Here is an 18,298-nt window from a genome sequence, read left to right as displayed (position 1 = left end):
TGAAATGGCTTTCTTACTTTAGCTTTTTCTCCTGTGATCCTTGACTTAAAAAACAAATATATTATCACCTATTATTGCAACTGCTGTGACATATTATCAGTTTTATAACTAGAAGCAGAAATTATTAAATTTAAATAATTAAGTTCCAACAAACAAAATGCTACTTCAATTGCAAATTCATTTTCAATTAAATGGACATGGTAGAACCTCATATGTCATAGCAAGCAAATAAAGTATGACGACTCTCAAGGTTACCTGTTACCCTATATGATCTGATTTGCAGTAATCTGTCTTTACACAAATTTTCCCATAACTAAGCATCTTTTGATATGGGAAAGCAAGTTAAAGAAATGTAAATATCTTCAAAAGTTGTGGAATAGGTATAGCAGCTGGTTCATTCAAAAGACAACCAATCTTCAAAAAAGGATTACACATATCCTCTCTGATGTTATCAAACATATAGTTTTTTTTTAAAAGAATGCAGCTGCTGGTTCACAGGAGGACATATCAGATTTGCTTAGCAAACTGACAATGGAAGTCTCTTCTACTATTTCTCATCAAACAACATACCATCCACTGATTCTTTAAGGTCATCAAAATACTGGATACTTTTTACTGTTGCTAACATATAAAGTACTGTAGTAATTTTATTGTATTGCCACACACAGAAAAAAATTTCATGACATATATGAATGATGATAAACCCGATTCTGATATGGGTCTCTACTGTAGACTGAGAGTGGAAAGGGGGTAGGGATACAGGAATCACAGTTGGGAAAAGGGAAAGGAAACGGGAGGGTATGGGAAGCACCAGAGAGACATTCTGTAATGATCAATAAACCAATTATGGTTACAATCTATAGCTGTACTCAGCTGGAAGCTTGATAAGTGTTTATTTGCCATATATGCCTAGAAAGTAGTAGATCCTTTTGCAACAAACCAATTGTTTGGAATCAAATGACCTTGCTAGTGTCTCAGGGCTGGGTGTATCTGCACCCACGTCAACCACCCCAGCACTCCATCCAAGCTATCCCCAGCATCCTTTGCTACCGCCAGATTTACAAACTCGTTCTCTGCTCTATGTTGACAAACACAGTACTGTGTAACATGCTACTACAATGCCTATAAAAAGTATTCCCCCCCCCAAAAGTTTTCATGTTTTATTGTTTTACAACACTGAATCATGGTCGATTTAATTTGGCTTTTTTGACACTGATCAATAGAAAAGGTCTCTTTCCTGTAAAAGTGAAAACAGATCTCTACAAAGTGATCTCAATTCATTACAAATATATAACACAAAAAATAATTGATTGCACAAGTATTCACCCCCTTTAATACGACACACCAAATCATCACTGGTGCAAGTCAATTAGTTTTAGAAGTCACATAATTAGTTGTATCCTAGCTATATATAAAACCTGTATGCAGTCAAGGTATTTCAATTGATTGTAGTAAAAATAAACCTGCATCTAGAAGGTTCAACTGCTGATGAGTCAGTATCCTGGCCACAACTACACCATGAAGACAAAAGAACACTCCAAGCAACTCCGCAAAAAGGTTATTGAAAAGCACAAGTCAGGAGATGGATACAAGATTTCCAAGTTACTGAATATCCCTTTGAGTATAGTTAAGTCAGCCATCAAGAAAGGGAAAGAATATAGCAAAGCTGTAAATCTGCCTAGAGCAGGTCATTCTCAAAAACTGATTAACTGTGCAAGAAGGGGACCAGTGAGGGAGGCCACGAAAAGACCTATGACATCTCTGGACGAGTTACAAGCTTCAGTGGCTGAGATGGGAGAAACTGCACTCATAGCTGTTGCCTGGGTGCTTCACCAGTCACAGCTTTATGGGACAGTAGTGAAGAGAAAGCCACTATTGAAAAAACTCACATGAGATCATGGCTAGTTTGCCAGAAGGCATGTGGGAGACTCTGAAATCAGCTGGAAGAAAGTTCAATGGTCTGATGATATCAAAATTGAGCTTTTTGGCAATCAGACTAAACATCATGTTTGGCATAAGCCAAACAATGTACATTATCAGAAACACACCATCCCTACTGTGAAGCATGGTGTTGGCTGCATCACACTGTGGTGATACTTCACTGCAGCAGGCCTTGGAAGGCCTGTAAAGTTAGAGGGTAAAATGAATGCTGCAAAATACAGGGAAATCCTGGAGGAAACCCTGATGCAATCTGGAAGAGAATTGCAACTTGGGAGGAGATTTGTTTTCCAGCAAGGCAATAACCCAAGCATAAAGCCAAAGCTACACAGGAATAGGTTAAAAACAACTTAAGTTAATATCCTGGAGTGGCCAAGTCAGAACCCAGACCTCAATCCAACTGAGAATTTGTGGCAGGACTCAAAAAGAGCTATTCATTTACTATCCCCATGCAATCTGACAGAGCTTGAGCAGTTTTGTAAAGAAGAATGGGGAAAAATTACAGTGTCCAGATGTGCAAAGCTGATAGAGACCCATCCACACAGACATAAGGCTGTATTTGCTGCCAAAGCTGCATCTACTAAATACTGACTTGAAAGGGGTGAATACTTCTGCATCAATTATTTTGTGTTTTATATTTATAATTTAGATCACTTTGTAGAGATCTGTTTTCACTTTGACCGCAAGAGTCTTTTTCTGTTGATCAGTGTCAAAAAAAGTAAATTAAATCCACTGTGATTCAATGTTGTAAAACAATAAAACATGAAAACTTTCGGGGGGGGGTGAGTGAATACTTTTTAAAGGGTGTGGGAGTGTGTGTATACACACACACACATACAAATATCTACATACATACACACATATATACATATACACATATGTACACATACATACAATATATACACACACATATACACATACCCCCAAGCTTTTACACAATTCTGTATAAATGTTCATGTTAATTGACCTTCACTAAGATAGTTTGACTTTCAGAAAAATTAGTTCATTGGCAGTTCTCAGGGACAGAACCTAATGTAACATGGGAACTTCCTACAGTTTGTCTTGCATCAAAAAATCTGATCTATAAAAAAACTGCTTCATTTTTATTTTAAATAAATCTTTCCTAAAAAGGCATAAACAAACCATCATTGCATTCTGAATATTACATGCACTCTAATTGTATGACATGCATTCTCAAGTTTTCATAGTTCAAATATGCACTGCAAATAAGGAACAAAATTTGAAGCAAAGTTATGATTATAAGCTAAGCATGATGGTTTTGTTTGCCAGTCTCTTCCCCTCCCCCACTTCTTATCAGGTGTACACCTCTCCTGAAGATCAAAGTAAAATTGTGAAGTAAATTGCAAAAAACTCTTTCAGGAATCATATAAAGCACAAAGAAATTTAATTTCTGATACACATTTCAAACATTATTTTCAGAAAATATTAATTACAAACACACATAAAACATCCACTTTCATTCCATTGCATCTCTAATTTCTTTACGTAACAAAATGAAAATACTGCATTCTGTCCCAGGATTCACAGAAGAAATACACCAATATACAATTGGGGGGAATAAAGTATATGAATGAAAAATATTCTTACAGCTGGGATGTAGATGTTTCTTTCTTAGCTTCATCTGAGGGATCATGCTCTTCATCATATTCAAATCTATCTAGGAGTTTCTGCAATAAATTATACATGTCAAAATTGGTATTTCTCAACCAGTTGCTTTGATAGTGTTTGGCCACACAGTTCTGTCAATGCACACACATTGTTAGGATTCCAATAGGTATTTCCTACAGAAACAGAGATTTCTTCAATTCTATTAATGTGTTTAGTTTGCCATAGGCTTCTTTACCCCAAATACAGCCTGCTTCTTTGATACTTAGTCATAAGAACAGTCCCTACAGTTAGTGTCTATCCCTACAGCACCACGAAAGGCCCTAAACAATCTTTCCAGGTGAGGCAGTTATTCACATGCAAATACCTCAGCTTTACTTATTATATCTGGTGCTCCTGATATGATTTCCCTTCATATTGGTGAGACTCGGCACAAACTGGGTGACCAGTGCACGAAACACCTATGCTCTGTCCTCCATGGTCATCCAGACTTCCTAGTTGCTAGCCCTTTTAATTCAACTTCCCATTCCCACACCAAAAGATGTCCTTGGCTTCCTCCACTGCCACGGTGAGGCTAAGTAGAAACAAGTGCAACAGCACCTCATATTCCACCGATGCAATCTCAATTTCTCCAACTTCTGCTAAACTGTTTCCCCGTTCCATTTTTCCTCTCCTCATAATCCATCCAATTCTTTCTGTATTAATCCATTCTAACACTCACCACATCAGTCCATCATCGATACATTCCTCCCACTGGTATCCTTTTCCACCATCCCAACTGCCCTCCACACCTCCCTCACTTGATTCTACACTCCACCTACCTCTACTATTAGATTCCATCATCTTCAGCCTTTTGTTGCCTCCACTTATCACCTCCCAACTTCTGTCACTACTTACACTCCCTCTTTCATCTGATTATCCCTCCTATCCAGATCCATCTGTCATGAGCTAGCTGCTGCTCCACCCTTTCCCTCTACCTTTTTCTACCAGTTAACTCTCCTTTACCTTTCAGTCTAGATAAAGGTGTCAACCTGAAACATTAACTGCCCATTTTCCTCCATGGACGTGGACTGGCACATTCAATTTCTCTCCCATCTTGTGTGCACATCCATGTAGACCATCTCTACGGCTTAACGTATTCTACATTAATCCCATCTATCAGAACTTGCTCAACAATGCACAGAAAATAAATCAGCATTTCCTTCTGCCTCTGCAGCACTACCATCTTTTTACATCAAATAAATTGTACATCTGAACTGGGAGAAAGAGCTAGTTTGGCAAGTGTCACAAGATCTAGTTTATGAATTACTAGCCAAACTGGAGCTGTCAAGCAATTACAACTCTTGCTGCATTGCAAAATTACAATATGAATATTTTTATACGTACCAATTAAGCTGTTCTACAATATAACAAGAGTAAAATTAGATAGCACTGCCACTTCAAAGGAGAATGGTAACCATTTTCATAGTGTATTTATTTGGTTGTAGACTCAAAGCACATATCGTACCTTGAAAAAGTATTCCACCCCCAACTCTTTGTTCACATAAATGAGTTTTACAACCAGGAACTTTGAACAATTTAACTGAGGATATTAACTTGCTCCTTTTTTCATAGTATAACACCAAAAAAAAAGGGAAAATTGTAAAGCATGAAAAACTAAAAATTCAAAAAGTGAAATGTCAGCATTTGAAAAGTATTTATCCCTCCCCTTTGCATAGTACTTAGCTGAACCACTTCTCATAGCTATTACAGCCAGTAGTCATTTTGGAGAAGTCTCTATTAGCTTTGCACAATATGACGGAGCAAGATTTGCCCATTCCTCCTTTCAAAATTGCTCAAGCTGCACCAAGTTAGTTGGGGAACAGCGGCTGACAGGAAGCTTGAGGTATTGCCAGAGATGTTCAACTGGGTTAAGGTCAGGACTCTGACTGGGCCACCCAAGGACATGAATTATCTTCATTTGAAGCATGGTTGCTCTGGCAGTGTACTTTGCGTTGTTGTCCTGCCGAAAGCTAAACTTTCTTCTCAGTTTAAGGCTAGAAGGTTTTTAAGCCATAATCTCTCCATATTTGGCAGCATTCATTTTTCCATCAATCCTGACAAGATTTCCAGTCCCTGCTACTGAAAAGCATCCCCAATGCATGACGCTACATCCACCATACTTTAGAGTATGGATGGTGTTACCTGGCTGCGGCGCAGCATTAAGAGTCACACAAGTACCGCTTAATGTTGAAGCCAAAAAATTCAATTTAGTCTCATCTGACACCAAGACGTTCTTCCACATCATTACAGTACCTTTTAGCTGACACTGTGCAAAGTTGTTACAGGCAAAGATATGTTTCTTTTTAAAGCCAGGGCTTCTTCCTTAACACTTCCATCAATACTCTCCTTGTGCAAGGCCACAGAGATTGTTGAGCCATGAATTTCATCTCCAGTTACAGCCACTGACTTCTCAGCTCAGTGTGATTGATGACCCCATAATAGCCTGTCTTACAAGTGTCACTCCTAGGCAGTGGGGCTGTGGTGCTATAATTTTTTCCACCTTATAAAAAAAAATGATAGATTGCACTGAGCTCCAAGGTATGTTCTGTGCCTTTGAGCTGGTCTTGGACCCTTCCCAGATTTGTGTTTGTCTATTATAATTTCCCTGACTTGTCTTGAATGCTCTTGTGCCTTCATTTTGGGTTGGCCTGTTGAAAATCTGCCATACTGTTGGATCTTACAGAGAGGAGGTATTTATTCTTATGAATTCATTGAAAACAGATGATCCTCCAATTTTCTACATCAACAAGTTGGGTAAGTTTGTAAGGTAGTACTGTACATCGGCACCTAAGGGAAGTTAGTCTCATAATTACAAAGGACAGTAATAATTTTTCAGCCTCACAATTTTGGTTTTTAATTTTTAGTAAATTATCGTCAGGTTTTGGAATTTTTCTTTTGATTTGACATGATACATAACATTTTGTACATTAGCTTAAAAAACTCCTACTTCAATATGTTTTAAATTTAGAAAATGAGCCAATAAAATGGGAAAATAGTTCTGGGGGCTGAATACTTTTCCAAGGCACTGTAAGATGAAAACAAGCACCAGTAGCAATTAAACATATGATCTCAATACACATTTCTACATGATTTACTTGGTAATTTATGGTAATTTCATGTCTTTGCACTATACTGCTACTGTGAAAACACCATACAAAACTGGGATAATAAATCTGAAGGATTCATAATCTTAAAATATTGTAGTAATAATCAGAGGCGTTATTTCAGAAAGTGAAAATTTAAAAAGAGGTACCATTCATTGTAATTAAGAGTAAAAAATAATCATACCATCAGCAATTTAGGGTGATGTTACCTAGATTTTACATACAATGTAAAACTTTCATTTCACATCCACTGAAATTTATGAACTACCAGCAAATACAGAATGTCCTTCCAGTCAGTTGCCAAGATAAATTTACAAAGAGAATGAATATAAAAGGAGAGCATACTGCTTTTCTTTCTTTAAGGTAAAACAAAGAAGTTACGAAAAGAGGTGAGGAAGAAGGAAGAGATTGAAACCTAGGGGGGAATAAAAAACAATCATGAAGTATCTTAAAAAGATAAGAGTACATGTCTGAAGGGAATGTTCCACGAGTGGAACTAAAATAACAAAGTTCTATTGCCAAAAAAGGAATAAAAACAAATAGGTTGCACTTGGAGGAAGAAATCATTTACAATGACAACTAAAACAATAGGAACAGGGAATGATGACTGCATTAGGATCTTATTCCTTAATTTTTTTTAAAAAAGGGACAAACATTCCAAATGAAGAAACGGGCAATATGTTCCAATGGGGGCACCCTACTATTTATTTCTACCCTGGCTTACTTCCATCCTTTCCCATCAAACCCAACTGATATCTTCTTTCATTTATTTGTCCAATGATATTTTTAATAAAATAATGTTATCTGATTCAACATCTCTAAAGTGTTAAATCACTGGGAAAAAATCTTTTTTTAACAGAATCTTGACCTTACCATTTTTTGTGTGCAGCACAGTCAGGCTTGTGTGAAAGTCCATCCTAATTTCTATCTTTTTCAATTGATCTTACAAAAAAAAAAGAATCCCAGAAATTTATTTGCGAGGCAACATTGAAAAATTTGTTTATGGGTAACTGTGATGCTGCTGCGTCTACAGGGCACAGACTAATAACATGAAAAGCAGATTTTTTTTCATGTTAAACTAATAAAATTGCATGAAGCTGTGAGCATCTTGGCTGAAGACTATAAAGAGACAAAACTGATGACCTGTAATCACAAGCTCCCAAGCTAAAGGAAACAACGTCCTCTGAGTTTCAAAAGCCTCTATTAAACCTTTTTGGCTTTTCAGCTTCAGAAAAAGTTGTCTCCATCTTTCAACTCCCTCTCATAATTACAGCTTTCAATCTCTGTTATCCTTTCAATTAATCTACAACTATGGTTTTAAGTACATCAGGTTTCCAAAATACACACTGGACCATGACTTCGCTGCCTCAACTATTGCAGACATTATAAACATTAACAGATACCAGATGAGCATAAAAATCAGCTAAAGTAAAAATGAGCAGGACAAACAAATTGGGATCAACACACAAAACCTGCTGGTGGAACTCAGCAAGACAGGCATCATCAATGGAGGGAAATAATCAGTCGACTTTTCAAACTGAGATCCTTCATCTGGACTGGATAGAAGGGGGAAAGAAGCCAGAATAAGGTGGTGGTGGGAAGAGAAGGAGTACAAGCTGGCAGTGATAGGTGAAACCAAGTGAGGGGGGATATGTGTGGGCAGGGACGGGATATAAAGGAAGTTGGGAGGTGATAGGTGGAAAGAAGGGAAAGGCTGAAGGAGGAATCCAACAGGAGAGGACAATGGACTTTTGAAGAAGGGGAAAGAGGAAGGGCACCAGAGGAAGGTACTGGTAAGAGGTGAACCAGAATGGGGAATGGAAATAGAGAAGGGGGAGGTAGGAGAAGAAATTACCAAAGGATAGAGAAATCAATGTTCATGCTATCAAGAAAGTTCGTAAGGTATCTCTAAAAAGAAAACACATGAATTGTGGCTTATAAACAGAGCCACAGAATAAGGGTGTCTCTATAAATTTTATAAACTATTAGTTAGACTCCAATTAGAATGCTTAGTTGTGAAAATATTTTAAGGTCATAGATAGAATCTGAATATGATGTAGCTGAGTAATAAATGAATTCCTACGTCTATATTTTGTGAAGAGAATGGAGAAACTAATTCTTCATTAAAAAAAATCACAATTTCATTTCAAAATATTGAAAATAACAATGATTTACTGAATAACAGGAATAAATTCAGATTCAGAATTATTTACATACACGGTGAAATGTATCATTTGTGTTAACAACCAACACACAAAGGATTTGCTGGGGGCAGCCTACTACTGTTGTTACATTCTCCAAAGTAGCACGTCTACAACTCATATCTAACCCTAACCCATATCTTTGGAATACGGAAGAAAACCCACACGGTCACAGGGAGAATATACAGGCCTACTGAAGGGTTTCGGCCTGAAACGGTGAATGTACTTTCTTCCATAGATGCTGCCTCGCCTGCAGAACTCCTCCAGCATTATGTTAAGTGCAAATGTTTTATTATTTACAAAATTCTGCTTTTGGTAAATATATCATGTTAGTCCAGTGTAAAATATGTTGTTTTATATTAGTTCTGAAATGCAATTGTATTACTGTACCTTGTTAAAGTTAAGACGAGGTTCCAATGGGTTGAGAGTATTTGCTGTTGCCGCTGCCGTCAGCTGCGCTGTGAGTGCCTGGAGTTGGACAACAAGCCCAGCATCAAGAGCCTGAAGTAGAGATGGCTGAGGTTTCTGTTGCTGCATCTGAAGATTCTGCACCAACTGCTGGAGCTTTACACAAAGTGAAGATAACAATATTAGTTATATACAATATTGAATCTACATCAGAAATGTACCCGACATTGGAAAAAGTGTTAATAAAGCTGATAGCCAGATTCTACTACAATCAGTTAGGAGTGGGCTGTTTGGCACTGCCACCTCGAAGACCTGGCTATATCCTGAGCTCCCCACATCCTTTCTGTGATCTCACTGGTTTCAGCTGGGTTACCTGTTTCCTCCCACATCCTAAAAACATGACGGTAGATTAATTCACTCGAGTAAATGCTGAAATATAAGCTAATGGTAAAAAGAGTAAAGGGCAGTTGATGAGGCTATGAGAGAACAAATAATGCAGAAGTACAAGGAGAAATAGGACTATGGGATTTATTTGCTTTGCCAAAAGCTGCCAAGGACTTGGTTGATTCCTTCCCATTTTTTTTTAATAAATGTAATCATATATAGTGAGGATTAAAATTAAATCTCATTACAGATTTAAAACAAAATCAGTATAGCACGGTGGTGTCTTTGCTTGACTACAACAGGTGGAAGCTTTTTCATTGTATTAAATGCATCACTTAATTCCTGCATCTTATTAGCTTAGGAAATCTGTTTGCTATCACAGGAGTTGTAAACTAAGTATCTAATGCCTTTATTAGAATGAGTTCTTGTGTTAGTACACAATAATACGGAAGGTTTATAAGAAAATGTATTGATACAGCATTGTGCTAGAGTCTGTGTGTGTGTGTATGTGTGTGTATATATATATATATATATATATATATATCTCTCTCCCCCAAGCCATTTGCATAGTTCTGTCTATCATAAATATTATTATTACAAATGGTTGGAACTAGGTTATGAACAATTAGATATAAATACATATCACTTGTTTCCAAATAAAAAAGCATTTCTCTCACTGTCCAACAATAAAAGGGAATTTTCTTTAAAGATAAACACCATTTGTATTTCAGTGCACTGAAAGACTGGAAACAAAATACTATACTTTGCAAATGTCAGCACCTCAAACTTGATTATCTACAGACTCTGCCTAAAATACATTTAATATGCTTATTTTAAAAGTGTTTTGTTTTCAACACAGTAAATAAGCTTCACCAATTAGGAAAATGCAAATATTTTGACATTTACTTGGTTTCCAGTTTTGTCACCCACCCTACTATTTACAGAATAAAAAGGAGTACCAATTGTTTAACTGCTGTATACCTAAATACAACTGTGCAAAGTTGCAGGCACTGGGGACAGTATGCAAACTAGCCGAGACTGTAAGAGTTTCCATCCATTCAACTATTTATCTAACTAAGCAGATACAATCATTTGTATTTCAGTGCATGCATCAGGGACACAGAATCAAGGAATGGTGCAGGATGGAAACAGACCATTTGGCTTACTTGCCCATACAAAACAGTGGGCACCAATCCATCTTATTTCCATCTCCCAGATCCTGGTCCATTGCTTTCTATACCTAAACAAACCAAATACTCAACTAGAAAGTTTCTTAAATGCTTCCGCTTCAACCTGAAGACATCAAATTAAGTTTTCTCATTAAAAATAAGATTCAAATGCATGTAAACTAATTTTAATGAATCAGTTGTGATTGAATTGGATTGACTAAAGCATAGTAGAATTAACAATGTTATACCTGTTGGCCTTGGGGACTCTGAAGAAGTTGCGCAACAGCAGCAATTGTATCAGAGTTAGAAAGTTGAGAGATGGAGGCCCATGCATCAGGTAAATTCTGCACCACGTTAGCTGGAGTGGCAGGTGTGGCTGGCGTTCCTAGAAAATTAAGTATATACTACTATACAAATTGTAAAGTTTACAGTTCCTGTTAAAAATATTTGTAAAGCTAACAATATCACAGTACATATACGAAATGTACTAAATGCATCGCCCACAACCGTAAATAAGAGAACTATCAGCAACCTTTGACATCAGTTTCCAATGTAACATTCCAAATGCACCCTTAGTTTCATAGATCTGATTAAAAAAAAATATTTTTAAATTTAGAGATAAGAGTACAGCAAAGGGCCCTTCAACTCCAATGAGCCCTTGGCTCTTAATTACAGGCACTTAACCAATTAGCCTACTAACCCAGGCGTCTTTGGAATGTGGGAGTAAACTGAAGCACCTGGAGAGAACCCACACAACCACAGGGAGAACATAAAAACTCTTAACGGACAGCAGAGGTGTCTGGGAAGTCACCTATTTAGGAAGCTTGGAACTTCTTAACTGCAAGGATTTGTTTAAGCAAATATATTGGGGAGGAAAAGCATTACAGAAAGGCAAAAAAAAAAATTGATGTCAACAACTACCAACTCATTTATTGCAGACAAAAAAAACTTTATGATGATTGTAAAAATAAAACATCATATCCACTAAGATGCAAGTTAAAAACCACTCTGAGCATGTGACTATTTTTCTAACAGTGCAATAACTAGACTCTCATTTGATCAAACTACACTTTGATAAGAATTTAGACATGGTAATTTCTTGCATTCAACTCTTGAAAACTAACTTTATCAAATGTTAACCTTAAATACCAACAAATACTTCTGCACACACCAACTGCATTTCATTTTACACTCAAATCATATTCAATTTGAATATGCCTTTAAATTTTAAAGCTCCCAAAAAAAACGACCAGATAAACTTCAGTAGTTAGTTGAAGGATAAACATTAAGAAAAATATTACGAAAATCCTTCTGCTACTTTTAAACAATGTACTCAGATTGGGCAGTACAAAGAATTGGGCAATCCTTTTACTACTAACTGAATTGTCAGCCTTGGGTAATGCATGCTAATAGATTTGAATCCACAAAAACTTGTGTTTTCATGGCTGATATGCTGTCAAGAAAGTATATTGTAGGAAGTTTTCAGACCACTCGGCTAGTTGCTTCATTCAAACAGGAGTTTGGGGCTGAGAGGAATATTGGATTAGACATGATGAAATGGCAAAGCAGACTCGATGAGCCAAATGGTCTAATTCTTCTCCTATAATTTATGGTTATGGTTGGACATTCAATCTTTCTATTCCATTACTCATTTAGATGATGACTGATTTGCACCTCACTTTGAGCCTTTGGTTTGGTAACCATGAATATTCTTGCCTAGCAAAAAAGGATTAACCTAATTAGAACTGTTTAACTGAACTTCAACTGTTAAAGGGTGGAAGTTCAGATTCCCACATCTTTTCTATAAAGAAATCTTATTGATATCACTCCTACATGGCCTACAACTAATTTCAGTTATTTCCTTTGTTCTGGAATTGCTTGCTTACTGTATACCCTGTCAAATCTCATTAGAAGTTCTTTTAGATCACTCCAAATTTTCTATGCTAAAGGTAATAGAAGTTCAATGTATGAGCATTAAAAAATTGCAGTTGCTGGAAATATAAAACAGAACTTCTGGGAAAACTCAGGTCCAACAGCATCTAAGAAAAGAGAAACAGTCATTGTTTTACCACTACTCTATGTGAAGGCAAGCTCCATGTTCTAATATTTTTCTGTGATACCTAATATTTATGAACCAAAGTGTTGACACTCCTAACTTCTACAAAGCAAAGCAGTCTTTTCCGAGCAGGACTGATGAACCATCATGACAGAGTTAGGAAAGAATATAAAATTTTTGTACTGATACCATGGTGACGTAATCTTACAAGGAAACAATTTACACAATGCCAAAACTAACAAAACCACTGGATTTTCTTTTAAATAGTTGGTGGAGATTAACAAGTGTAGTATGATGTGCCAACAGTTATTCATATTAGAATGACTCTGTTTCCAGTTTTGTTGGGAGTTAGCCAGATTCAGTCAACTGTGAGGAGATTGCCGTGGTTGGTTGAGATCAATATTCCCATGGATAGCAATTTAATCAAATCAATCTAATCCAAAGTTTCTCTGGTATCTGCAAAGTTTTTAGAAATGTGTATGTTCTTGAGTTTGAGCAAGAATATAATTAAGGTTGGCTCCAAGCTTGCACTAACATTCATTACTCACGGCACCAGAGCGTGCTGCCAACCATGGAACTGTACCTCAGCATCAATCATTGTGTTCACAAGTGTACTAATAAATGAAAATTTAATATTACTTACAATAACTATGCACAAAAATAAATTATCTCTTCCTTCATTTCTCTTACACCTTTGCGTGTCCACACACACACACAGAGCATGTGTCTTGCTCTGGTTGTGGTTTTTCCGGTGAACCATCTAGTTTATCTTCTTTCATGCACAAAATTTCTGTTCTCCGTGTGCTTATCAAGTTCTTAGGTATCTGCAGTTATTGTCTTTTTAACTGATTGCACACTAACACCCTCTGATCCCAGCTCTCATCCGTGCCGGGTCTTTACCATCCCCTCCGACCTTCAACTGTCGGAGGCAGAACGCTCTGTCCTCAGTAAGGGCCTCACCTTTGTCCCCCTTTGCCCACACCTCAGCGAGTTCCGTGTTCGTCATGATGCGGAACTCTTCTTCCGCCGTCTCCGTCCCTACTTCTTCGGCAAGGACTCTTCCACCCCCACCGATGTCCCCTTCTCCCGTCTTCAACCCTCCTCTTCTTCATGGACACCCCGCTCTGGTCTTCTGCCTGCTCTGGATCTCTTTATCGCTAACTGCCGATGGGACATCAACCACCTCCACTTCACCACACCTTGTCCCCATTCCAACCTCACTCCTTCGGAACGCTCCGCTCTCCACTCCCTCCGCACTAATCCTAACCTTATTATTAAACCAGCCAATAAGGGAGGTGCTGTTGAAGTCTGGCGTACTGGCCTCTACCTTGCCGAGGCACAGCGACAACTCGCAGATACCTCCTCTTATTTACCCCTCGATTGTGACCCCACTAAGGAGCACCAGGCCATTGTCTCCCACACCATCACCACCATCACCGACTTTATCCGCTCAGGGGATCTCCCATCCACTGCTACCAACCTTATAGTTCCCACATCTCGCACTTCCCGTTTCTACCTCCTACCCAAGATCCACAAACCTGCCTGTCCTGGCAGACCTATTGTCTCAGCTTGCTCCTGCCCCACCGCACTCGTTTCTGCATACCTCGACACGGTTTTATCCCTTGTTCAATCCCTTCCTATCTATGTTCGTGACACTTCTCACGCTCTTAAACTTTTTGATGATTTTAAGTTCCCTGGCCCCCACCGCTTTATTTTCACCATGAATGTCCAGTCCCTATATACTTCCATCCCCCATCAGGAAGGTCTCAAAGCTCTCCGCTTCTTTTTGGATTCCAGACCTAATCAGTTCCCCTCTACCATCACTCTGCTTTGTCTAGCGGAATTAGTCCTTACTCTTAATAATTTCTCCTTTGGCTCCTCCCACTTCTTCCAAACTAAAGGTGTAGCTATGGGCATCCGTATGGGTCCTAGCTATGCCTGCCTTTTTGTTGGCTTTGTGGAACAATCTACGTTCCGTGCCTATTCTGGCATCTGTTCCCCCACTTTTCCTTCGCTACATCGACGACTGCATTGGCGCTGCTTCCTGCACGTATGCTGAGCTCGTTGACTTTATTAACTTTGCCTCCAACTTTCATCCTGCCCTCAAGTTTACCTGGTCCATTTCCGACACATCCCTCCCCTTTCTAGATCTTTCTGTTGCTATCTCTGGAGACAGCTTATCCACTGATGTCTACTATAAGCCTACTGACTCTCACAGCTATCTGGACTATTCCTCTTCTCAACCTGTCTCTTGCATCCCCTTCTCGCAATTCCTCCGTCTCCGCCACATCTGCTCTCAGGATGAGGCTTTTCATTCCAGGATGAGGGAGATGTCCTCCTTTTTTAAAGAAAGGGGCTTCCCTCCCTCCACTATCAACTCTGCTCTCAAATGCATCTCCCCCCTTTCAAGCACATCTGCTCTCACTCCATCCTCCTGCCACCCCACTAGGAATAGGGTTCCCCTGGTCCTCACCCACCACCCCACCAGTCTCCGGGTCCAACATATTATTCTCCGTAACATCCGCCACCTCCAACGGGATTCCACCACTAAGCACATCTTCCCCTCCCCCCCCGCCCCGCTTTCCACAGGGATCACTCCCTACGTGACTCCCTTGTCCATTTGTCCCCCCCATCCCTCCCCACTGATCTCTCTCCTGGCACTTATCCTTGTAAGCGGAACAAGTGCTACACATGCCCTTACACTTCCTCCCTTACCACCATTCAGGGCTCCAGACAGTTCTTCCAGGTGAGGCGACACTTCACCTGTGAGTCGACTGAGGTGATGTACTGTGTCCAGTGCTCCCGATGTGGCCTTCTATATATTGGCGAGACCCAACGCAGACTGGGAGACCGCTTTGCTGAACACCCACGCTCTGTCCGCCAGAGAAAGCAGGATCTCCCAGTGGCCACACATTTTAATTCCACATCCCATTCCCATTCTGACATGTCTATCCACGGCTTCCTTTACTGTAAAGATGAAGCCACACTCAGGTTGGAGCAACAACACCTTATATTCCGCCTGGGGTAGCCTCCAACCTGATGGAATGAACATCGACTTCTCTAACTTCCGCTAATGCCCCACCTCCCCCTCGTACCCCATTCATTACTTATTTTTATACACATATTCTTTCTCTCACTCTTTTTCTCCCTCTGACTATACCCCTTGCCCGTCCTCTGGGTCCCCCCCCCCCGTCTTTCTCCCCAGACCTCCTGTCCCATGATCTTCTCATATCCCCTTTGCCAATCACCTGTCCAGCTCTTGGCTCCATCCCTCCCCCTCCTGTCTTCTCCTATCATTTTGGATCTCCCCCTCCCCCCTCCAAATCTCTTACTAACTCTTCCTTCAGTTAGTCCTGACGAAGGGTCTCGGCCCGAAACGTCGACTGTACCTCTTCCTAGAGATGCTGCCTGGCCTGCTGCGTTCACCAGCAACTTTGATGTGTGTTGCACACTAACATGCATTAAGTTGGAGGCCATTATTGTAAGTCCATCAGGACGAGGGATCAAATATGACTGAAGAAATGAACACTGCTGAAAGGCTGCAAGAGAAATACTTAGTCCAGAGCATGAAATCACAGTACAGAAGTATGTTTTTTGTTTAAAGCATCGCTAATACAATTTGTTGTCTTTGGATAATGACACATAGATTTACATAGAAACAGAAGAGAACTGAAGGACAAAATCAGGGACCAAGAGTGAAGGATTGATTAGCACTGAAGAGTGAACGTCAAAGTATTTTTATCAAAAGGCACGTCATATCCCCAATATTTAAAGATTCAAGATTGTTTAATATCATTTCCAGTGTACATGCGCAAAGGAGAATGAAACCATTGTTAGCCTGGAGCACAGTAAAAAAAAAGAAAGATTATAAAAAACCACAATAAATAAAAATACACAAGATTGCTTATGGACTATTTGTATGTCATAAAATGATGTTAGCCACAGGACTGTCTGTACATAACATGCCTCTGAGAAGAAATGACAAAGTAGTGGTGGTGGTGGTATTGGGGGGGGGGTGGGTTCGTGGGTGTAGTGTTGATCAGCCCTACTACTTGCGGAAAGTAACAGTTTTTGAGTCTGATGGTCCTAGCATGGATGCTACATAGCCTCTTCCCTAATGAGAGGAGGGACAAACAGTCCATGAGCAGAGTGGTGCGATCCTTCATGATTTTACTAGCCCTTCTCCCACACCTTTCAGTATACATGTCCTTGATGGTGGGTAAGCCAGTGCCACTGATGAGTTGGAAAGTTTGACAACCTGTTGTAGAGCCTTCCTATCTGCCACAGTGCAGTTTTTGTACCATGCAGTGATGCAGCATGTTAGGATGCTCCCAACTGCACATCTGTATAAGGATGTGTGTATAGATGTGTATGGTCCAGCTCTCTTCAGTATCATCAGACAGTCAAGGCAAATAGAGAAAATGTAAAAGATCAATTGACCAAAACTGATCTTTGCAGTCAGTGGTACCTATCTACTGCTCAAACATATGACTAATATCAATGAGATGTTTGGGCACGACTAGTCTTCACACCCAATTAAATAACTACAGATCATGTTAATGTCACGTACATCACAGCACAACATTTTCATGTTTACATGAAAGATTAGTCCAGAAAGTCAGATCACTTGGAACCCAGAGTGTGGTAACCAGTATGATATTAAATTGGCTCGGTGGAAGAGTCAGAAGATGCAATAGAGTGTTGGATGTTTTTCCAGACTGAAGGTCCAGGACCAATGGTGTGCCACAGGGATTGGCAGTGAATCCACTGTTGTTTGTCATCTACATTAGCAATGTGAATGAGAAATAGTTGGCATGGTTACTAAGTCTACAGATGATACCAAAATTTGTGGTACAATGGACAGTGATCAATTGGCAAAGTGGGCCAAAGAATGGTGCTATAGTAGGAAAGTGGTTAGCACCATGTTATTACAGCTTGAGTTGTTCTGGCATTCAATTCCGGCGCTGTTCTGTAAGGAACCTTACAGATTCCTTGTTTTCTACAGTGCTCTGGTTTCCTCCCCCAGTGCAAAGATGTATTGGGTAAGTTAATTAATCATTGTAATTGCCCCGTGATTAGGTCAGGGTTAATCAGGGTTGTGGAGTTGCTGGGATGGCGTGGCTCAAAGGACTGGAAAGACCTACTCCGCGTTGTACTGCTAAATAAAATAAAACTTGGACAAGTGCAAGGTGTCGCATTTTGGCAAGTTAAACCAGGGCTGGAGTTGCACAGTAAATGGTCGGGCCCTGGAGCATACTGTAGAACAGAGACCTGGTGGCCAGGTACATGATTCTCTGAAAGTAGAAACACAGGAAGAATGGGTGGTGAAGAAGGCATTTGGTGTGTTTGTCTTCATAAGTCAGGTCACTG

General features: G+C 39.5%; 1 protein-coding gene across 4 annotated transcripts in view; it reads right to left on the bottom strand.

The window, feature by feature from the left end:
* The window catches only part of tiam2a (TIAM Rac1 associated GEF 2a), a 232,047-nt gene that overhangs the window by 118,098 nt on the left and 95,651 nt on the right, over positions 1–18,298 (bottom strand). For all 4 annotated transcript variants that reach the window (XR_011886842.1, XR_011886843.1, XR_011886844.1 and 1 more), the window contains exons 6-8: positions 11,121–11,257; positions 9,302–9,475; positions 3,547–3,626 (exon numbers count right to left, since the gene is read on the bottom strand). Coding sequence is in view for 1 of the 4 variants with exons in the window: in XM_072265338.1 (XP_072121439.1) it covers positions 3,547–3,626; positions 9,302–9,475; positions 11,121–11,257 (391 nt within the window). In the remaining 3 variants the exon portion in view is untranslated. The remainder of the gene's footprint in view (positions 1–3,546; positions 3,627–9,301; positions 9,476–11,120; positions 11,258–18,298) is intronic.

This window comes from Mobula birostris, chromosome 8 (genome assembly GCF_030028105.1).
Source record: "Mobula birostris isolate sMobBir1 chromosome 8, sMobBir1.hap1, whole genome shotgun sequence".
Classification (NCBI taxonomy): Eukaryota; Metazoa; Chordata; class Chondrichthyes; order Myliobatiformes; family Myliobatidae; genus Mobula; species Mobula birostris.
This window is presented reverse-complemented; position numbering and strand designations above follow the sequence as displayed.